A 22,865-nucleotide genomic window follows, 5' to 3' on the forward strand; every position below is an offset into this window, starting at 1 on the left:
AATCACTCTGCATGGGGGGGAGGGCCGGAGAGAGATAGAGGAGAGGGAGGTGGGACAGAGAGAGATGGGGTGGGACAGAAAGAAATATCGAGATGGGGTGGGGTGGAGAAGGAGGAGGGTGCGGCGGAGAGAGATGGGGGGAGTGGGAGTGATGGAGAGAGAGGGGGCAGAGAAAGGAGAGAGGATGGGGTGGAGTAGAGGGTATGGGCCCCTCCCTCTTGTCCTCTCACCTCTTACCCGTGTGATGGAATCCCAGTGGGTCCAACCCACTGTTTCTGCCTGAAAGTGCCCATGCACACACAACCCACCCCCCCCCCCCTCCACCATGCACGGACCCCTCATGGGTTTTCTCCGGAGGCTCCGTTTCCTCCCACCCATCCAAAATCTACCAGGTCATATCGGTTCCCTACACCTCTCCCTGTCTCTGTAACCCCACCTCTCTGATTCTCTCCATGTCTCCCTATAACGCCCATCTGGTTCCCTACACCCCTCTTCATCTCTGTAACCACCTAGAGTCGCCTACCCCCCTCATTGTCTCCGTTACCCTCTCCAGTCCCCTACAACCTCCCTGCCTCTGTACTCCCCCCCCCCCCATTCAGTCCCTTACACCATATGAACTCATAAGGCCATATTATATCCTCCCAAGAGAAGGACAGTGTCCCCCTGAGAGAGAGAGAAAGGGGATAGAGAGACACTGATCGGTGTACAGATATCCCCCGAGAGGGACAGAGAGACACCAGACAGTGTACAGATAACCCCGAGAGAGACAGACAGAGAGACACTGGTAAATGTACAGATAATCCCCTGAGAGAGGGGGACGGAGAGACACCAGTCAGTGTACAGATATCCCCCTGAGAGAGGGGGATGGAGAGACACTGGTCAGTGTACAGATATCCCCCTGAGAGAGGGGGATGGAGAGACACTGGTCAGTGTACAGATATCCCTGAGAGAGAGGGGATGGAGAGACACTGGTAAATGAACAGATGGCCCCCTGAGAGAGAAGGACAGAGAGACACTGGTCAGTGTACAGATATCCCCCTGAGAGAGAGGGTTGGAGTGAAACCAGTCAGTATACAGATACACTAGTCCAGTGGTTCCCAACTTTTTTCTTTCCACCCACATCCCACCTTAAGCAATTCCTTACTAATCACAGAGCACCTATGGCATAAGGAATACTTAAAAGTGGGATGTGAGTGGAAAGAAAAAGGTTGGGAACCACTGCACTAGCCAGTACATTGATATCCTTCTCTGAGGGAGAGGTAGAAAGGAAAGAAGAATCACCGGTCAGTGTACAGACAGAACCAGAGAACATTGCAGCATGGAAACAGGCCATTCAGCCCTTCTAGTCTGTGCCCAACTATTATTCTGCCTCATCCCACTGATTTGAACCTAGTCCATTATTCTTCGCCACGTACGTTGGTTGGTCAACGTGAGATCCCATCCACGCATGTGCAGCCATTTTATCCGTTGACGCAAGGGGCAGCACATGTTTTTGGTACGAGAGCAAAAAAGTGCTGAATCAGTGGGGAATCACAGTAGAGCAACCCCAAGAAAGCAGTAAATTAGTCGTGGGCTTGCAGGAGCAGAGCCCTGAGGGAGTTGCAGAAGTGCGATCCACAAAATGGAATCAAACCCAAACGAGCCCTCTGAAGAAGGAGGGGAGCGGCAAAAATTCCAGGACTACCAGTGGGAGGTTCCCGGGTCCCAATGAGGGGAGGTCCCGATGTAGCCCTCGGAGGCGGAGGTGTACCGGAAATGGTCCGGGACAACTGACAGGAGGGTCCAGGGTCCTAATGAGAGGCTGGGGCAGAGACAGGGTGGCAAAAGCCTGAGGAGGAAGGCCTCAAAGAAGAGTCCCCTTGGCACTTCATTAGTGCCAAAAATCCAGCGGGCCTGCTGGGGTGCAGTGTCCCAGCTGAGAAGCATCAAGGCCGATTTACCTCAGTTAGGGGTGGGATCAGGTGGCAGTGGCTTAGCTTCGTTGAAGGTGGGGCCCGAGACTGACCTAACTTGGTTGAAGTCGGGCTTTGCAAATGATAGCAGCAATCCTGATCTACCTCCGCTGGGCATGGGATCAGGTGACAGAGATCTACCTTTGCTGAAGGTAGGGTCCACGTCTGGCTGGACCAACCTGGCTTCGTGGAAGTTGGCGGTCTCAAAAAGCAAGTAGCAACACCATTATGCCACTGAATGAGGTGAGATGGATGGACCTCAGTATATCGAGTGGCAGCGAGGAGGAGTATCCCGCACAAGAGCAGGTAGGACCCGAGTCAAACTTAACACAGCGTAGTGAAGCTCCCTACTCAACGGGCAAGAATAACCACCAGAAAAAGCCCGAAGGGTGTGGTCTCTGCACGGTGGGCACCCACTCAATCGGGGTCCGAGAGTAAGGCCTTGACCAGTGACAAAATTGTATATCGTCTGGACAAATTGAGGAACTGGTGACGGCCATGGTGAGCAGGTTTCCTACGCCATCAGAGCAGGGGGGAGACATTAATGATTACACATGGGAAGACGATGGAGGGGCGGTAATGGAGTCTGAGTCACCCAAATCCCCATACATTGCTCAGGCCAGTCAGGAGGGGAATATACTGGCTATTGCCACGAAGTTTGCAGTACTGAGGTCTATCAGCCAGCCATTAGAAGTTGATATTGCGGGGTCAATAACCTTTCTGGTATCGAATGGTTTACAAGAGACAGTACTAGAAGAATCCATCAAGAAGTAGAAGTGGCGGCAATAGAGTGATACTTAACAAATATGTCTTGTACGGGCATTTAAAAATGGATAACATATTCTGTGATGCCTGTTACGTAAGGGCTATTACATGGCCTCGATAAATTTGCAAGACGCATATTATTCGGTCACAATCTGCCCACAGCACAGGAAGTTCTTGAAATTTTCCTGGAAGGGAGAGCTTTGGCAGCATAAGCCTTTGTCAAATGGGCTGAGTTTGGCACCCAGGGCATTTACCAAGTTACTGAAGCCGGTGTTTGCCAAGGTCAGGAAAGATGGGCACATGGTAATGGGTTACCAAGATGATACTCTTATCGTGGGCAGATCATTCGAGGAAACAAAAAGGCAGTCACCTCGAGATTATTAAGCAATGTGGGGTTTCTTATAGATCCTGAGAAGTCAGTGTTGGTGCCTACTAAGAGGTTAAAATTCCACGGCTTCATTATTGATACAGAAGACATGAGACTTACCCTGCCAGAGGATTAAACGGCAGAGATCAGGACTGCCTACAGAGGGCTCATGACAGTGTTGTTCCTCCATAAGAAAGGTGGCCAGGTTGATTGGGAGACTGGTGGCAGCTTTCCCAGCGGTACAACATGGCCTGCTATGAGGTTCCTGGAAAGGGTAAAAATATCAGCTCTTAAGGCAGCCAGGGGACACTGACAGGCCCATAAGGCTAAGTAGTGAGGCCAGATCCAACCTGGTCCAGTGGATCGACCATATGAGGTTTGCATGAGGATCGAGCTCAGAAAGGTGGACCTGGAGATCAGGTCAGACACCAGTGGTGAAGGTTGGGGAGGGGAGCTATGAATCTAAAGGTTCTAAATGTTTACTGGGGGCAGATAGATGGACATAGAGCTCAGGAAGGCCTCTAAATCAGGCATCAATTATTTGGAAATGCTAGTGGGGTTTCTAGCACTAAAGTCTTTCTGTGCGAGAGAAGTTGACATTCATGTACTGCTGAGGTTGGTTAACACTTCAGCTGTGGCCTACCTCAATAATATGGGAGGTCTCAAATCTCCTTCCTGTAATAAGTTAGCCATTGAGACTTGGCAACTGGTGCATTCAAAGAAATATTTGGGTTACTGCGTTGGATCAACGTTCAGGTGGACCTAATGTCCAGGAAATTCAATGATAGCACTGAGTGGACTCTGAGTAAGAAATATTTTAAACGACTGGCAGACATCTTTGCCATGCCAGAGAACGATTTGTTTGCATCCAGGCTTAATGCACAGTTTCTGAGGTTTGTGTCCTGGCTGCTGGATCCCCATGCGGAGACCATTGACGCCTTTACCTGAGACTGGTCAAAATATAACTTTATCTGTTTACCCCATTCGCCTTGGTGGCAAAGTGCCTGAACAAGATACAGGAAGGCGGTGCCTCGGGATTGCTGGAAGTGCCCTAATTGGCCTTCTCAGTGTTGGTTCCCCGAACTCCTTAGGCTTATGGTGGGGAGGCCATTGGTATTCATGAAAAGCAGAGGTCTGCTAATCTAACCGGTGTCAAAGATGTCTCACTTAAGTCTGTAAGGTTGTAGGATCAGAGAGTGAGGACCAACTTAAATGCTCTGCAGCCTAGAACCCTGGACATTCTTGAAGAAAGTCTACACAGAAACAGTATGCCTTCTATGTGGGGAAATGGAAAAAGTACAGTGCACAAATCAGATGGAATGAAGTCAGCCTCTATCGGAGGTGAACTGAGTTTTCTTACTGATATGTTCTATGTGCAGGGGGCCAGCTATGGTGCGGTGAATACATAAAGAGTGCGCTGCCTGCTTTCTTGACATTCCAGGACTCTGAGCAAAAGATTTATGAAAGGAGTGTTCCACTTGCGTCCTCTGGTACCCCGATACAAGGATATTTGGGACGTAAAGATTGTTTTGGACTATCTAAGGCTACTGTCACCAACTTCCAGTTTGGATTTATGTGGCCTGTCCCATAATCTGATAATGCTGGTGGCCTTGACGTCGGTCCAGAGGGTACAAACTTTGTCTCACATTCATATGGACTATATTCGTTGGGAGGAGGACATTTTAAAGCATAACAGGCAAGGGAGAATTGGGCAGAATTTTCATTGTATATGCATACAGAGAAGATGAAAGATTGTGTGTTGGATTGTTTAAAAAGATACGTTGTATGTACAGGTACAAAACATAAAGAGGTATTTCTCATTTAGTCTAATATGGTATTTAAAAAAAACTGCATCAGCGGGCTACACGCCCCCCCCCCCCCCCCCCCCCCAGACGTTGGCCAGATGGCTGCGGGAGGTCACGAGAGTGGCTGGAGTGAAGGTTTCTCAGTTTGGGTCCCATTCAATTAGAGCGGCAGCGACCTTGGCAGCCGATAGAGCCGAGGTCCCTAATATGGGATATCCTTTGCCAGGCGGGATGGAGTAATGAGAGAACTTTTAATAGGTTCTACAACAAATTCAGAGGGGCAGAGTTTCATAGCTTCCATCCTACACGTGGCGGATTGAACAGGGCCCCTGAAGGGGGACCCATGGAACTGATTATGGTCTGTCAGACCACCTAAAGGGGATAAGCCACTGAGCTACAAACTCACATTGGTGAACCAATGCACATTGGGGAGAATAATAAAGAGTTAAGTGAGCACTTAGCTGTGCAAAGTTTGACGATTATTATTCGAGTAATGGGAGTTGGTGAGTCAACGTGGCCACCTCTCCCTCCCCTCTTTTTGCTTGTTTATGGATAAAGATGTTTTGGTTGCAATAAATATGTTCAGTCACAAGTTTGAGTTATGGTTGGTTCATCTAGTTTAACTCGTTTAAGTTCAATGACTTCTCCGCTCTGGACTGTAAAGGAATGGCTGCACATGCGTGGATAGGATCTCACATTGATTCACCAACTCCCATTGCTTGAATAATGATCAACAAACTTCACACAGGTAAGTGCTCGTTCAATGTTCGATAATCTTTCATACCTCTCCCATCTGCGTTCCTGTCCACATTTTTCTTAAAGATCAGAATTGAGCTCACATTCACCACCTCAGCTGGCAGCTCATTCCACACTCCCACAACTCTCTATTGAAGAAGTTTCCCCCAATGTTCCCTTTGTAGCCAAGTATTCTATACTGAGCTACCATAGACGTCACTGTACACGTTGACAAGTTGATGTACACATGGGGAAGTTGATGTACACGCTGTGGAGTCGAGTGCAAGACACCTCACATGGACATCATCAGTTCAGATAAATACCTGTGTTGATGCATCAATTTCCTGCATTTTCTACATAATTTCTGGGGCTGGTTCGCTTGCTGGTAAGTGATTTGCCACACCTTTAACCTTTTCCCCTTCCACCCTTAGCCCATGTCACCTACCCTCAGTGGAAACACTAAATTTACTGTCTATTCCCCCCCCTCATTTTTTTATATACCTCGATCAAATCCCCCCTCATTCTTCGATGCTCCAGGGAATAAAGTTCTAACCTGTTTAGTCTTTCCCTGTAACCCAGTTCCTGAAGATCCAGCAACATCCTAGTAAATCTTCTCTGCACTTTTTCTATCTTATTGATATCTTTCTTGTAATTAGGTGACCAAAACTGCACACAATATTCCATATCTGGCCTCAGCAATGTCTTACATAACTTTACCATAACATCCCGACTCTTGTAAGCAATACTTTGATTTATGAAGGTCAGTCTGCCAAAATTTCTCTTTACAACCCTATATACCCATATTGTCCTTTTCAGGGAATTATGTATCTATATTCCCAGATCCCTCTGTTCTACCACACTCCTCAGTGCCCTACTGTTTACCGTGTACATCCTTTCCTGCTTTGTCATTCCAAAATGAAATGCCTCACACATTAAATTCCATCCACCGTTTTTCAGCCATTTTTCCACCTCGCCAAGATCTGCAAGTTTTGAAAACCTTCCTCTCTGTCCACAACACTTCCAATCTTAGTGTCATCTACAAACTTGCTAATCCAATTTACCACTTTATCATCCAGATCCTATATATGACAAACAACAATGGACCCAGCACCGATCCCAGAGACACACCATTAGTCAGGCCTCCAGTCTGAGAAGCAAACATCATCTTAACACTCTCTTGCTTTTCCCATCCAGCCATTGTCAATTCCAGTGGACAACTTCCTCATGAATACTTAGTATCCTGAACCTTGCTGACTAACCTCCTATATGGGATGTTGCTAAGTAGCAACATCCACAGCCTCTCCTTCTTTAATTTTTCGGTAACAACCTCGAAAAACTCTACAAGATTGGTTAAACATGACCTAACACACAAAGCTATGTTAAATATCCTTAATCATTCCCTGGGTATCCAAATAATTGTATATCCGATCTCTTAGAATACCTTCCATTAATTTACCTACTATTGACGCCAGTCTCATTGCCCTAAAATGTTCTGAGTTATTTTTAAAGAGTATTTTTTAATAATAGGGCAACATGAGCTACCTTCCAATCCTCCGGCACCTCACCCGTGACAAAGGACATTTTAAATATTTCTACACTAGCCTGTCTCAAGGTCCAAGGGAATATGCTGACAGGCCCAGGGGATTTATCCATCCTTATTCATTTTAAGACAGCAAGCACCTTCTCCTCTTTTAACTGTGCAGGTTCCATGATCTCATTGCTTGTTTGCCTGACCTCCCTCGACTGTACAAATTTACTGAGTAAATACTGATGCAAATAAACCATTTCAGATCTCGGAAATGCTGGTTAATACACTTGATTTAAAATCTCTCCCACCTCTATACAAAGCTGACCACTCTGATCTTCAAGGGGACCAATTTTGTCCCTTACAAACCTTTTTTTAATGTATCTGTAGAAACCCATAGAATTTTCCTTCACATTGTCTGCCAAAGCAACCTCATGTCTCCCTGATTTCCTTCTTAAGCTTTTTCTTTCATATTTTATACTCCCCAGCTACTTCATTTGCTCCATGTTGTCTATACCTGTTAGACACCTCTCTTCTGAGCCAGAATCCCTCAAAAACTTGCTAACTTTTCCTTTGATCCTGACAGGAACATACAAACTCTGCACTCTCAAAATTTCACTTTTGAAGGCCCTCCACTTACCTCGCACGTCCTTGCCCCAAAACAGCTTATCCCAATCCATGCATTCTAGAGCCTTTCTCCAATTGAGAATTTCAACTTGAAGCCCAGACGTATCCTCCATAATTAACTTGAAACTAATGGCATTATGATTATAGGACCCAAAATGTTTCCCTTCACATACTTTTCTCACCTGTCCTGACTCATTCCCTAATAGGAGATCCAGTATTACCCTCTCTCTAGTCAGTACCTCTATATATTGATTGAGAAAACTTGCCTGAACCCATTTGACAAACTCCAAACCATCCAGCCCTGTTACAGTGTGGGAATCCCAGTCAATATGTGGAAAGTTAAAACTCTCCTTCCATCATTATTGAATGAAGATCTACCGGGACCAATGCCTGAAGAGGGCGCACAAAATCAGTGAACCGGTGCGGACTCGAAAGGCCAACATTGCCCGTTTCCGCTCCGTAAATGGTTATACGGTTATATGGTTATCACAACTTTGTTTCCTGCAGCAGTCTGCAATTTCTATAGAGTTGTTCCTCCAATTGTCACTGACTATTGGCCGGTACATAACACAATCCCATTAGTGAGCATATCTTTCTTGTTCCTCAGCTCCATCCATATAGCCTCAGTTGACGAGGCCTCTCCTCTGTCCAACCTGAGCACAGCTGTGATATTTTCCCTGACAAGCAATGCCACTCCTCCCCCTTTCATGCCCTCGGTTTTACTGAGTCTGAAACAACAGAAGCCCGGGACAGTGAGCTGCCAGTCCTACCCCTTCTGCAACCAACCACAATGTCATAATTCCATGAGCCAATCCATGCTCTAAATTAGTCTGCCTTTCCTACAATACTCCTTGTATTGAAATAGATGCATTATTTCCACCATGAACATCCCATTGACTTCTGACATGACATGCAGTCCTCACATCATCTTTTTCTCCCTCCATATGGTGGTTCCCAACCCCTGCAAATCTAGTTTATACCCATAAAGCAACACTAGCAAACCTTCCTGCAAGGATATTAGTCCCCCTCTAGTTCAGATGCCAACCGTCCCATTGGAACAGATTCCACCTTCCCTGGAAGAGCCCAATGATCCAGAAACCTGAAGCCTTCCCTTCCTCACCCTGTTTTTAGCCATGTGTTATAAGGTGCATCATCCTCCTATTTCTAACCTCACTAATACATGGCACTGGTAGCAATCCTACAATCACCACCCTGAGAACCTGTCCTTCAACCTAGCGCCAACTCCCTGATCTCTTTGCAGAATCAAATCACCCTTCCTACCCACAACATTGGTCCTACATCTGGCTGACCACCCTCCCTCCTGAGAATGCTGAGAACTTGATCTGAGACACCTCAAACCTTGGCACCAGGGAGGCAACATACTATCCAGGATATTCAATCTCCTCCACAGAACCTCTTATCTGTCTCCCTAATTATAGAATCCCCCTATCACTACAGCTCGCCTCTTCTCCTTCCTTCCCTTTTTAGCCACCAGTCCAGACACCTGACCTTGTCACTGGTAGGCCAACTCCCCGACAGTATTCAAAATGGTATTCTTGTTATTGAGGGGGGTCCCTTGCATTGCCTGCCCCTTCCATTTCCCTCTCCTGTCACCCATCTACCCTCCTCCTGGGTGTGAGTGTCCCTGTAACTCTTATCACCCACCTCTGCCCCCCCCCGAATGATCTTAATATCCCCATGAGGGGGAGAGATGGGTGGATGGGGGGAAATGGAAAGATATAGGTCAGTGCACAGATATCCCGAGGTGGTGGGGTGGGGGAAGTTGGATGGAAAGACTTTCCCTCATCCCTCTTTCCCCATTCCCTCACCCTTCTCGCTTTCTCCCCCCATAAACCCTCTCGCCCTTGCTCAACCTAACCACCCTCCCACTCACCCTCTCCACTCTTTCCCCATCCTCTCTCTCCTCTCTCCATAACCAGTCATGCTCCACCTATTCTTCACCTCTCCCATTTCTCCCTTCACTCCCACACTGACCCCCTCCTCTCCTTTCCCGTGCCCTCCTCCTCCCACCTCCCTCCCCACTTCCCCATCTCACCTGTCCTTTCTCTCCTCTTGCCCCTCTCACCTGTTCCTCACCCTTTCTAGCTCTCCCCTTTCTCTCGCTCCTCCTTCCCCCACTATCCCTTTCCCTCTCCCCATCTCCAACCCCCTCTCTCTCCACCCTACCCTCTCCTTGATGTACCCCCTCACCCCCTCTCCTTGATGTACCCCCTCACCCCTCATCAGGGGCAGGGCCACACCGGTAGGCAAGATTGCGCAGATGAACGCAACCTGAGACAAAGGATGTTACTGTCATACACAGTGTCCGAGGAGTAGAGGCATTGGCATTTCAACCCGACAGTATCTTTGCAGAGTCAACAATTGCAAGAGGATCGATTAAACTGCATGATGGAAATCCAACTGGATGTCATAAACATTAACTCTGATTTCTGCCAGACCACTCCCCATTCTCCCACCCTTTCCCACCTGTCTTTTCCCCAGCTCTCCACCCTCTTCCCTGTCCATTCACGGAACCTCCTCATTTGCCCTCCATCCCTTATCTACCTATTACCTCCTGCCTGTGGGTCTGTGCTCTACCACCCCCCCCACCCCCACTATTTTTTTATTTGGGCGCCTGCCCACATTTTGCTCAGACCTTGGTGAGGGGCTCAGGCCTGAAATGTTGGTCATGTATCTTTATCCTTGCTGTATAAAGGACATTGTTTGACCTGCTGAGTTTCTCCAGCATGATGTTTTTACTTCAGTCACGGTGTCTGCAGAATTTCGTGTTGTATCACTCTGTGACACAGCCATCCAGGTTGCTCTCAATAGATCTCCATTAGAAGGTTGACAAGATAGTGGCCGGTATCCTTGCCCACTTCAGTTATCTCAGGAAGTGCAGTCTCCTTCCTGACAGGTGAGGAGATGTTAAGTGTCCACGATAGGTCACTAGTTAAGTGGAATCCAAGGAACTTGGTGTTCTCCACTACAAAGTTGTTGATGTGTAATGGTGGGTGGTCGTTCCTGGACATCCTGAAGTCCAGGATCATCTCCTTCATCTTGTCCATGTTGAGACTCAGGTTGTTCTCTCACACCATTTCATAAAATGTTCCACCTCTTCTCTGCTGTGTGACTCATCGTTGTTGCTGACGAGGTAAAGACCATGTATGTTCCTGTCCAGGATCAGTAACGCGAACAGGAATGGGCTGAGCTCACAGCCCTGAGGTGAGCCAGTGCTCAGCGTGAAGATGCTCAACGTTCTGCTACCAAATTGGACAAGTCTTTCTGTTACGAAGTCCAGGATCCAATTGCAGAGAGGTGTATTGAGCTCCAGCGAGGACAGCTTCTCCACTAGCCGATGGTAAGGAGCTGAGCTGGTGTCAATGAACAGCAGCCTGGTGTGCGAGGCAGGGAAGGAGGTGCTGAGCAGAATGTGGCTGCCAGGGTTAAGGAGCAGAGTTGAGATGACATCTGGTAGCCCCTGAGCCTGTAACCTCTTCTGAGCTCATTGGAGCTCGAGCATTGCAGGTTGGAATGTGCAGTGGACCTGTTGGCTTCCGATGGACAATGTTGAACTGTTTTCATGTTTAAAATGCAGTAAAATGATTAATTTTACATGCTATCCAGGCAAGTCAACTCAAACAGGGCAATAAATATACTGTATAAGTGTAACAGTGTCATAATCACACAGTGCAGGGTGTAGAGAAAAGTAGTTTAAAATGCTGCCTGTTTTTCCTTATACCTGACAAAGGGCCCAGGCCCAAAATGTGGGTTCCTCATGACTTCCTCAGAATGCTGCATCGCCTGCTGAGTTTCTCTATCATCTTGTGTGTCTCTCCAATTAAAAGAAAAACAGTGCAAGGGCATGATCTTCTCCCAGAGTAGGTCCAGATAAGAATCTGATGCTAGAAGGATAAAGAAACGCTGCAAATCAAGAAGCAGTTTCCCAATTTTCGGGAGTTGGTTGGTGGTGAACTCGGGTAATTCCAACAGAGACGGGAACACATGGGCTCCCCATCCCTCCAGGGACGATGCCTCCACCTGTCAACATGCCGCTCACAAAGGTGCTGGAGAAACTCAGCAGGTCACGTGGGATCCACAGGAAGTAAAGGGAAACCCAACGTTTGGGGCCTGGGCCCCTTTTGTCAAGGTATGAGCAAAAACAGGGAGGTGTTCGAACAAAAAGTAGGGGGGAGAGCAGGGAGGAGAAGGGGCAGGGGAGGAACACAGGCTAACAGGCAAGAGGTTAAAAATACAACGCTGGAGAAACTCAGCAAGTCACACAGTGTATATTTTACAGCTACAATAAAGATACCTAACCAACGATTCGGGCTTTGACTTCAATCACGGCGTCTACAGTCTTTTGTGTTTTACCTTTTACAACAGGGAAGAGGTCACAGGTGGGAGGGTAGGGATAGAAAATGGAACAGTGATGGAGAGAGGCGAGCTCTCCCAATGGCAATGGGGTGGAGAGAAGGAAAGGGGTTGGGGAGAGGGTTAATGGAAAACGGAGATTTCAGCCCTTCTGTCGCTTGTGGAACGAAATTTTCCTGTGGATTTAACTTTGATGAGTTGTGTATTGCATCAGACAGGATACACCCAGCATTAAAGTGGCATTATAATGCGAAAGATGTAGTGCGGTTCAAGTCCAAGTTCTCAATGACCTCCCTGGTGGGCGGGTTCCAGCAGGACCTTCATCACTCCACCTCACACCAGGTACAAGCAGTTCCTTTTCCTGTCATTCATCTGTATAAACAGGTATTTAATAAGCACCAAAGAAAGATCTTATTTCATTTCAGTATTTTCACAACACTTTATTTTGCAGTGAACCAGAGCTTCGTGACTGCGAAGATATTTCCCCACTTCCTTCCCGTGACCTACCCTCTCTCACTCCCACTAATGTCCTACCTGCCAGATATATTCGAGATCTTTGAATGCAGCAATCAACACGCCCCCCGCCCCCCCTAAAATTTGGGAAATTTTTGAAAATATACACACAAAATTACCAGTTTCAAGCCATTTAAATTAGTCATTTTAAACAATTTTTTATTTATATCAGACCAACACTACCATCTGTACCCAGACTCCAAGCCCCTTCGGCATCAGGCAGTATGTGCTTTGAGTATGCTCAGACCAGAGTGTCTGCTTCTCCTGACCCCAAGCAGTACTTGCCCACAACTAGCACCCAGCATGCCAAGCAGTGCCCTTGCCCAAACTGCAGCCAATCGGAAACATGGAAAATTCACGTCCGCTGTGGCCTTCCTCAAGGTGAACAACTTCTCCAGCCCTCACTCTGAAACCTCCAGTGGGCTTTCTCACCCAGAACCAGTGCTGGATGCAACATTCATTGTCATGGTTCCATGGTCTTTACCAATTACTCCCTCCCTTCCCCACCTTCTTTCCTCCAGCTCTCCACCCTGTTCCTTCTCCATTCAGTCATTCCCCCTCCCCGTTTCCTGATGTGCCCTCCCTCCCTTATCCATCTATTACTCCTGCCGTCCTCCTCCCCCTTCCCCAACTGCACACACCCCCCATTTTATTCAGGTGCCTGCCTACATTTTGCTCACACCTTGAAGAAGGGCTCAGGCCCGAAAAGTCTGTCATGCATTTTTACCTTTGCTAATAATAAAGAACAATATTTGACCGGATGAGTTTCTCCAGCATTTGTGTTTTCACTTCCATCACAGTGTCTACAGCCTCTTGTGTTTTACTCCATGAACCAACAGAAAAGCAATAATAATACAAAGGCCTGCATCACACAGCGCAGAATTCACACCCTCTGTATCCATTCAAAATGATAAATACAAGAGGCTTGATCAAACTATCCCAGAATGGAGATCATAAATAGAGGCGAGATCAATAATAACAATGATTTTATTGTCATAGGGGAAGGGTTGCAGGAGCAAAGACACTCAATCGGATCTTTGCAAAGGGTGTAGGGTTGATTTGGTAATCTCAGGGTCATGGAGCGGAGGGTCCCACACGCTGCTGCACCCTACCCAGGAGCTCCTCATCCTGCACTGAGAGCTCAGTAAGCTTCCGTCCCAGCCGCTCGTGAACGTCAAGGTATTTGGCCACACAACGGTCCAGGCACACTGACTCGCCCTTGGAAAGGTCCGGATCTTTGTAGTTGGGGGGCACACACTTTCGGTGGCAGGAGCGAGTCATCCTGGAGGGAGGTGAGGACATGACAGGGTGAGAGAGAGGGGGGGGGGGGGTTGGGGTAGGAGAGGAGAAAGGGGAGGGGGGGAAAGATAGGGGCGCAGGATGTAGTGGGAGAGGGGGAGTGCGGGAGAGGGAGCAAACCCACCTGTTGTACATGTCGGCCATCATCTCTACCTCCAACTCTGCAGCAAGGAGTTGGGCAGAGACTGGGGTCCATGTTGTTGGGAGTGGGGGACAACGAGGAGTGAGTTGGGGTGGTTGATGTCTGCTCTCCCCGACCTGCTGGGGAAAGGATGGGAACAGGTTTGTAAAATGGTGAGTGACATTCTTCTTAAACCTTACCCCTCCTCTCCCTTTCCTTTCTCACTCTACCCACTTCCCCCTTTTCTCTCTGAACTCTCACTGTCTCTCCCTCTCTCGTCCCCTCAACACCTCTCCCCTCCCCATTCCTTTATCTCCCCCTCCCCATCTCTTCCTCTTTCTCCAACTCTCCTTGTTCCCCACCCTTTATTTCTCCGTGCTTTCCCCTCTATCTCCCTCCCCTCTCCATCCCCACCTCCTCTTCTTCCTTCTGCACTCCCCCTCCATTTTCTTTCTCCCCTCCCTCCTCCCCTCTTCTCTCCCCCTCCCCATCTCATTCCCCAACTCTCCTTGTTCCCCATCCTTTCCCTCTACCTTTCCCCTCTATCCCCCTCCCTTCTGCCCTTACCCTCTTCATTTTCTTTCTCCTCTCCCTCCCTCCTTCCCATTCCCCTCTCCTCTCCCCTTCCCACCTTCCCCAACTTGTTCCCTCTACCTTTTCCCTCTCCCTCCCTCCCTTCCCCTCTCCATTTTCTTCCTCCCTCCTTCCCATTCCCCTCTCCTCTCCCCTTCCCACCTTCCCCATCTCCTTCCCCAAGTTGTTCCCTCTACCTTTCCCTCTCCCTCCCTCCCTCCTCCTCTCCATTTTCTTCCTCCCTCCTTCCAATTCCCCTCTCCTCTCCCCTTCCCACCTTCCCCAACGTTCTCTCTTCCTTTCCCCTCTATCTCCCTCCCTTCCCCTCTCCATTTTCTTTCTCCTCTCCCTCCTTCCCCTTCCCTCCTTCCTCTCCCTTCCCCAACTTGTTCCCTCTACCTTTCCACTCTATCTCCCTCCCTTCCCCTCTCCATTTTCTTTCTCCTCTCCCTCACTTCCCTCCTTCCCATTCCCCTCCCTCCCCCCTTTCCCCTCTCCCTCCTCTCCTCCCCTTCCCCTCTCCATTTTCTTCCTCCCTCCTTCCCATTCCACTCTCCCCTTCCCACCTTCCCCATCTCCTTCCCCAAATTGTTCCCTCTACCTTTCCCCTCTCCCTCCCTCCCTCCTCCTCTCCATTTTCTTCCTCCCTCCTTCCAATTCCCCTCTCCTCTCCTCTTCCCACCTTCCCCAACGTTCTCTCTTCCTTTCCCCTCTATCTCCCTCCCTTCCCCTCTCCATTTTCTTTCTCCTCTCCCTCCTTCCCCTTCCCTCCCTCTCCCTTCCCCAACTTGTTCCCTCTACCTTTCCACTCTATCTCCCTCCCTTCCCCTCTCCATTTTCTTTCTCCTCTCCCTCACTCCCTCCTTCCCATTCCCCTCCCTCCCCCCCTTCCCCTCTCCATTTTCTTCCTCCCTCCTTCCCATTCCTCTCCCCTTCCCACCTTCCCCAACTTCTCTCTTCCTTTCCACTCTATCTCCCTCCCTCCCTCCTTCCTTCCCCTCTCCATTTTCTTCCTCCCTCCTTCCCATTCCCCTCTCCTCTCCCCTTCCCCATCTCCTTCCCCAACTTGTTCCCTCTACCTTTCCACTCTATCTCCCTCCCTTCCCCTCTGCATTTTTTTTCTCCTCTCCCTCACTCCCTCCTTCCCATTCCCCTCCCTCCCCCCTTTCCCCTCTCCCTCCCTCCTCCCCTTCCCCTCTCCATTTTCTTCCTCCCTCCTTCCCATTCCCCTCTCCCCTTCCCACCTTCCCCATCTCCTTCCCCAAGTTGTTCCCTCTACCTTTCCCCTCTACCTTTCCCCTCTCCCTCCCTCCCTCCTCCTCTCCATTTTCTTCCTCCCTCCTTCCAATTCCCCTCTCCTCTCCCCTGCCCACCTTCCCCATCGTTCTCTCTTCCTTTCCCCTCTATCTCCCTCCCTTCCCCTCTCCATTTTCTTTCTCCTCTCCCTCCTTCCCCTTCCCTCCTTCCTCTCCCTTCCCCAACTTGTTCCCTCTACCTTTCCACTCTATCTCCCTCCCTTCCCCTCTCCATTTTCTTTCTCCTCTCCCTCACTCCCTCCTTCCCATTCCCCTCCCTCCCCCCTTTCCCCTCTCCCTCCCTCCTCCCCTTCCCCTCTCCATTTTCTTCCTCCCTCCTTCCAATTCCCCTCTCCCCTTCCCACCTTCCCCATCTCCTTCCCCAAGTTGTTCCCTCTACCTTTCCCCTCTCCCTCCCTCCCTCCTCTTTTCTTCCTCCCTCCTTCCAATTCCCCTCTCCTCTCCCCTTCCCACCTTCCCCAACGTTCTCTCTTCCTTTCCCCTCTATCTCCCTCCCTTCCCCTCTCCATTTTCTTTCTCCTCTCCCTCCTTCCCCTTCCCTCCTTCCTCTCCCTTCCCCAACTTGTTCCCTCTACCTTTCCACTCTATCTCCCTCCCTTCCCCTCTCCATTTTCTTTCTCCTCTCCCTCACTCCCTCCTTCCCATTCCCCTCCCTCCCCCCTTTCCCCTCTCCCTCCCTCCTCCCCTTCCCCTCTCCATTTTCTTCCTCCCTCCTTCCCATTCCCCTCTCCCCTTCCCACCTTCCCCATCTCCTTCCCCAAGTTGTTCCCTCTACCTTTCCCCTCTCCCTCCCTCCCTCCTCTTTTCTTCCTCCCTCCTTCCAATTCCCCTCTCCTCTCCCCTTCCCACCTTCCCCAACGTTCTCTCTTCCTTTCCCCTCTATCTCCCTCCCTTCCACTCTCCATTTTCTTTCTCCTCTCCCTCCTTCCCCTTCCCTCCTTCCTCTCCCTTCCCCAACTTGTTCCCTCTACCTTTCCACTCTATCTCCCTCCCTTCCCCTCTCCATTTTCTTTCTCCTCTCCCTCACTCCCTCCTTCCCATTCCCCTCCCTCCCCCCTTCCCATTCCCCTCCCTCCCCCCTTTCCCCTCTCCTCCCTCCTCCCCTTCCCCTCTCCATTTTCTTCCTCCCTCCTTCCCATTCCCCTCTCCCCTTCCCACCTTCCCCATCTCCTTCCCCAAGTTGTTCCCTCTACCTTTCCCCTCTCCCTCCCTCCCTCCTCTTTTCTTCCTCCCTCCTTCCAATTCCCCTCTCCTCTCCCCTTCCCACCTTCCCCAACGTTCTCTCTTCCTTTCCCCTCTATCTCCCTCCCTTCCCCTCTCCATTTTCTTTCTCCTCTCCCTCCTTCCCCTTCCCTCCTTCCTCTCCCTTCCCCAACTTGTTCCCTCTACCTTTCCACTCTATCTCCCTCCCTTCCCCTCTCCATTTTCTTTCTCCTCTCCCTCACTCCCTCCTTCCCATTCCCCTCCCTCCCCCCTTTCCCCTCTCCCTCCCTCCTCCCCTTCCCCTCTCCATTTTCTTCCTCCCTCCTTCCCATTCCCCTCTCCCCTTCCCACCTTCCCCATCTCCTTCCCCAAGTTGTTCCCTCTACCTTTCCCCTCTCCCTCCCTCCCTCCTCTTTTCTTCCTCCCTCCTTCCAATTCCCCTCTCCTCTCCCCTTCCCACCTTCCCCAACATTCTCTCTTCCTTTCCCCTCTATCTCCCTCCCTTCCCCTCTCCATTTTCTTTCTCCTCTCCCTCCTTCCCCTTCCCTCCTTCCTCTCCCTTCCCCAACTTGTTCCCTCTACCTTTCCACTCTATCTCCCTCCCTTCCCCTCTCCATTTTCTTTCTCCTCTCCCTCACTCCCTCCTTCCCATTCCCCTCCCTCCCCCCTTTCCCCTCTCCCTCCTCCTCCCCTTCCCCTCTCCATTTTCTTCCTCCCTCCTTCCCATTCCTCTCCCCTTCCCACCTTCCCCAACGTTCTCTCTTCCTTTCCACTCTATCTCCCTCCCTCCCTCCTTCCCTTCCCCTCTCCATTTTCTTCCTCCCTCCTTCCCATTCCCCTCTCCTCTCCCCTTCCCCATCTCCTTCCCCAACTTGTTCCCTCTACCTTTCCACTCTATCTCCCTCCCTTCCCCTCTCCATTTTTTTCTCCTCTCCCTCACTCCCTCCTTCCCATTCCCCTCCCTCCCCCCTTTCCCCTCTCCCTCCCTCCTCCCCTTCCCCTCTCCATTTTCTTCCTCCCTCCTTCCCATTCCCCTCTCCCCTTCCCACCTTCCCCATCTCCTTCCCCAAGTTGTTCCCTCTACCTTTCCCCTCTCCCTCCCTCCCTCCTCCTCTCCATTTTCTTCCTCCCTCCTTCCAATTCCCCTCTCCTCTCCCCTTCCCACCTTCCCCATCGTTCTCTCTTCCTTTCCCCTCTATCTCCCTCCCTTCCCCTCTCCATTTCTTTCTCCTCTCCCTCCTTTCCCTTCCCTCCTTCCTCTCCCTTCCCCAACTTGTTCCCTCTACCTTTCCACTCTATCTCCCTCCCTTCCCCTCTCCATTTTCTTTCTCCTCTCCCTCACTCCCTCCTTCCCATTCCCCTCCCTCCCCCCTTTCCCCTCTCCCTCCCTCCTCCCCTTCCCCTCTCCATTTTCTTCCTCCCTCCTTCCCATTCCCCTCTCCCCTTCCCACCTTCCCCATCTCCTTCCCCAAGTTGTTCCCTCTACCTTTCCCCTCTCCCTCCCTCCCTCCTCTTTTCTTCCTCCCTCCTTCCAATTCCCCTCTCCTCTCCCCTTCCCACCTTCCCCAACGTTCTCTCTTCCTTTCCCCTCTATCTCCCTCCCTTCCCCTCTCCATTTTCTTTCTCCTCTCCCTCCTTCCCCTTCCCTCCTTCCTCTCCCCTTCCCCAACTTGTTCCCTCTACCTTTCCACTCTATCTCCCTCCCTTCCCCTCTCCATTTTCTTTCTCCTCTCCCTCACTCCCTCCTTCCCATTCCCCTCCCTCCCCCCTTTCCCCTCTCCCTCCCTCCTCCCCTTCCCCTCTCCATTTTCTTCCTCCCTCCTTCCCATTCCCCTCTCCCCTTCCCACCTTCCCCATCTCCTTCCCCAAGTTGTTCCCTCTACCTTTCCCCTCTCCCTCCCTCCCTCCTCTTTCTTCCTCCCTCCTCTTTTCTTCCTCCCTCCTTCCAATTCCCCTCTCCTCTCCCCTTCCCACATTCCCCAACGTTCTCTCTTCCTTTCCCCTCTATCTCCCTCCCTTCCCCTCTCCATTTTCTTTCTCCTCTCCCTCCTTCCCCTTCCCTCCTTCCTCTCCCTTCCCCAACTTGTTCCCTCTACCTTTCCACTCTATCTCCCTCCCTTCCCCTCTCCATTTTCTTTCTCCTCTCCCTCACTCCCTCCTTCCCATTCCCCTCCCTCCCCCCTTTCCCCTCTCCCTCCCTCCTCCCCTTCCCCTCTCCATTTCTTTCCCTCCCTCTTCAGCCCCTCTCCCACTTCCCCTCCTATCCTTCCCATTCCCCTCTCCCCTTCCCACCTTCCCCATCTCCTTCCCCAAGTTGTTCCCTCTACCTTTCCCCTCTCCCTCCCTCCCTCCTCTTTTCTTCCTCCCTCCTTCCAATTCCCCTCTCCTCTCCCCTTCCCACCTTCCCCAACGTTCTCTCTTCCTTTCCCCTCTATCTCCCTCCCTTCCCCTCTCCATTTTCTTTCTCCTCTCCCTCCTTCCCCTTCCCTCCTTCCTCTCCCTTCCCCAACTTGTTCCCTCTACCTTTCCACTCTATCTCCCTCCCTTCCCCTCTCCATTTTCTTTCTCCTCTCCCTCACTCCCTCCTTCCCATTCCCCTCCCTCCCCCCTTTCCCCTCTCCCTCCCTCCTCCCCTTCCCCTCTCCATTTTCTTCCTCCCTCCTTCCCATTCCCCTCTCCCCTTCCCACCTTCCCCATCTCCTTCCCCAAGTTGTTCCCTCTACCTTTCCCCTCTCCCTCCCTCCCTCCTCTTTTCTTCCTCCCTCCTTCCAATTCCCCTCTCCTCTCCCCTTCCCACCTTCCCCAACGTTCTCTCTTCCTTTCCCCTCTATCTCCCTCCCTTCCCCTCTCCATTTTCTTTCTCCTCTCCCTCCTTCCCCTTCCCTCCTTCCTCTCCCTTCCCCAACTTGTTCCCTCTACCTTTCCACTCTATCTCCCTCCCTTCCCCTCTCCATTTTCTTTCTCCTCTCCCTCACTCCCTCCTTCCCATTCCCCTCCCTCCCCCCTTTCCCCTCTCCCTCCCTCCTCCCCTTCCCCTCTCCATTTTCTTCCTCCCTCCTTCCCATTCCCCTCTCCCCTTCCCACCTTCCCATCTCCTTCCCCAAGTTGTTCCTCTACCTTTCCCCTCTCCCTCCCTCCCTCCTCTTTTCTTCCTCCCTCCTTCCAATTCCCCTCTCCTCTCCCCTTCCCACCTTCCCCAACATTCTCTCTTCCTTTCCCCTCTATCTCCCTCCCTTCCCCTCTCCATTTTCTTTCTCCTCTCCCTCCTTCCCCTTCCCTCCTTCCTCTCCCTTCCCCAACTTGTTCCCTCTACCTTTCCACTCTATCTCCCTCCCTTCCCCTCTCCATTTTCTTTCTCCTCTCCCTCACTCCCTCCTTCCCATTCCCCTCCCTCCCCCCTTTCCCCTCTCCCTCCCTCCTCCCCTTCCCCTCTCCATTTTCTTCCTCCCTCCTTCCCATTCCCCTCTTCCCCTTCCCACCTTCCCCAACGTTCTCTCTTCCTTTCCACTCTATCTCCCTCCCTCCCTCCTTCCCTTCCCTCTCCATTTTCTTCCTCCCTCCTTCCCATTCCCCTCTCCTCTCCCCTTCCCCATCTCCTTCCCCAACTTGTTCCCTCTACCTTTCCACTCTATCTCCCTCCCTTCCCCTCTCCATTTTTTTCTCCTCTCCCTCACTCCCTCCTTCCCATTCCCCTCCCTCCCCCCTTTCCCCTCTCCCTCCCTCCTCCCCTTCCCCTCTCCATTTTCTTCCTCCCTCCTTCCCATTCCCTTCTCCCCTTCCCACCTTCCCCATCTCCTTCCCCAAGTTGTTCCCTCTACCTTTCCCCTCTCCCTCCCTCCCTCCTCCTCTCCATTTTCTTCCTCCCTCCTTCCAATTCCCCTCTCCTCTCCCCTTCCCACCTTCCCCATCGTTCTCTCTTCCTTTCCCCTCTATCTCCCTCCCTTCCCCTCTCCATTTTCTTTCTCCTCTCCCTCCTTCCCCTTCCCTCCTTCCTCTCCCTTCCCCAACTTGTTCCCTCTACCTTTCCACTCTATCTCCCTCCCTTCCCCTCTCCATTTTCTTTCTCCTCTTCCTCACTTCCCTCCTTCCCATTCCCCTCCTCCCCCCTTTCCCCTCTCCCTCCCTCCTCCCCTTCCCCTCTCCATTTTCTTCCTCCTCCTTCCCATTCCCCTCTCCCCTTCCCACCTTCCCCATCTCCTTCCCCAAGTTGTTCCCTCTACCTTTCCCCTCTCCCTCCCTCCCTCCTCTTTTCTTCCTCCCTCCTTCCAATTCCCCTCTCCTCTCCCCTTCTCCACCTTCCCCAACGTTCTCTCTTCCTTTCCCCTCTATCTCCCTCCCTTCCCCTCTCCATTTTCTTTCTCCTCTCCCTCCTTCCCCTTCCCTCCTTCCTCTCCCTTCCCCAACTTGTTCCCTCTACCTTTCCACTCTATCTCCCTCCCTTCCCCTCTCCATTTTCTTTCTCCTCTCCTCACTCCCTCCTTCCCATTCCCCTCCCTCCCCCCTTTCCCCTCTCCCTCCCTCCTCCCCTTCCCCTCTCCATTTTCTTCCTCCCTCCTTCCCATTCCCCTCTCCCCTTCCCACCTTCCCCATCTCCTTCCCCAAGTTGTTCCCTCTACCTTTCCCCTCTCCCTCCCTCCCTCCTCTTTTCTTCCTCCCTCCTTCCAATTCCCCTCTCCTCTCCCCTTCCCACCTTCCCCAACGTTCTCTCTTCCTTTCCCCTCTATCTCCCTCCCTTCCCCTCTCCATTTTCTTTCTCCTCTCCCTCCTTCCCCTTCCCTCCTTCCTCTCCCTTCCCCAACTTGTTCCCTCTACCTTTCCACTCTATCTCCCTCCCTTCCCCTCTCCATTTTCTTTCTCCTCTCCCTCACTCCCTCCTTCCCATTCCCCTCCCTCCCCCCTTTCCCCTCTCCCTCCCTCCTCCCCTTCCCCTCTCCATTTTCTTCCTCCCTCCTTCCCATTCCCCTCTCCCCTTCCCACCTTCCCCATCTCCTTCCCCAAGTTGTTCCCTCTACCTTTCCCCTCTCCCTCCCTCCCTCCTCTTTTCTTCCTCCCTCCTTCCAATTCCCCTCTCCTCTCCCCTTCCCACCTTCCCCAACGTTCTCTCTTCCTTTCCCCTCTATCTCCCTCCCTTCCCCTCTCCATTTTCTTTCTCCTCTCCCTCCTTCCCCTTCCCTCCTTCCTCTCCCTTCCCCAACTTGTTCCCTCTACCTTTCCACTCTATCTCCCTCCCTTCCCCTCTCCATTTTCTTTCTCCTCTCCCTCACTCCCTCCTTCCCATTCCCCTCCCTCCCCCCTTTCCCCTCTCCCTCCCTCCTCCCCTTCCCCTCTCCATTTTCTTCCTCCCTCCTTCCCATTCCACTCTCCCCTTCCCACCTTCCCCATCTCCTTCCCCAAGTTGTTCCCTCTACCTTTCCCCTCTCCCTCCCTCCCTCCTCCTCTCCATTTTCTTCCTCCCTCCTTCCAATTCCCCTCTCCTCTCCTCTCCCCTTCCCACCTTCCCCAACGTTCTCTCTTCCTTTCCCCTCTATCTCCCTCCCTTCCCCTCTCCATTTTCTTTCTCCTCTCCCTCCTTCCCCTTCCCTCCTTCCTCTCCCTTCCCCAACTTGTTCCCTCTACCTTTCCACTCTATCTCCCTCCCTTCCCCTCTCCATTTTCTTTCTCCTCTCCCTCACTCCCTCCTTCCCATTCCA

The 22,865-nt window shown here is 51.3% G+C and overlaps 1 protein-coding gene and 1 long non-coding RNA gene across 2 annotated transcripts; one reads left to right on the forward strand and one right to left on the reverse strand.

Annotated features, from left to right (window-relative positions):
* The first annotated feature begins 175 nt into the window (after positions 1-175).
* On the forward strand, positions 176-13,418 carry LOC138745687 (uncharacterized). Its single transcript, XR_011346407.1, has 3 exons — positions 176-5,637; positions 12,365-12,492; positions 12,602-13,418. It is a non-coding gene; the product is annotated as an uncharacterized lncRNA (long non-coding RNA).
* Positions 13,419-13,632: 214 nt separating this feature from the next.
* On the reverse strand, positions 13,633-14,190 carry timm10 (translocase of inner mitochondrial membrane 10 homolog (yeast)). The gene is made up of 2 exons (XM_069902972.1): positions 14,087-14,190; positions 13,633-13,945 (listed from the first exon to the last, which is right to left on the reverse strand). The coding sequence occupies exons 1-2, from the start codon at positions 14,107-14,109 to the stop codon at positions 13,738-13,740; spliced, it is 231 nt and encodes a 76-aa protein (XP_069759073.1). The 5' UTR covers positions 14,110-14,190; the 3' UTR covers positions 13,633-13,737.
* Positions 14,191-22,865: the final 8,675 nt, after the last annotated feature.

Source organism: Narcine bancroftii, chromosome 11 (genome assembly GCF_036971445.1).
Source record: "Narcine bancroftii isolate sNarBan1 chromosome 11, sNarBan1.hap1, whole genome shotgun sequence".
NCBI lineage: Eukaryota > Metazoa > Chordata > Chondrichthyes > Torpediniformes > Narcinidae > Narcine > Narcine bancroftii.

Coding starts and splice junctions, on each gene's coding strand:
- timm10 (XM_069902972.1), bottom strand. CDS start 14,109: ATGATGGCCGACATGTACAACAG. Junction 13,946..14,086: donor ATGGCCGACATGTACAACAG/GTGGGTTTGCTC, acceptor ACCTCCCTCCAG/GATGACTCGCTCCTGCCACC.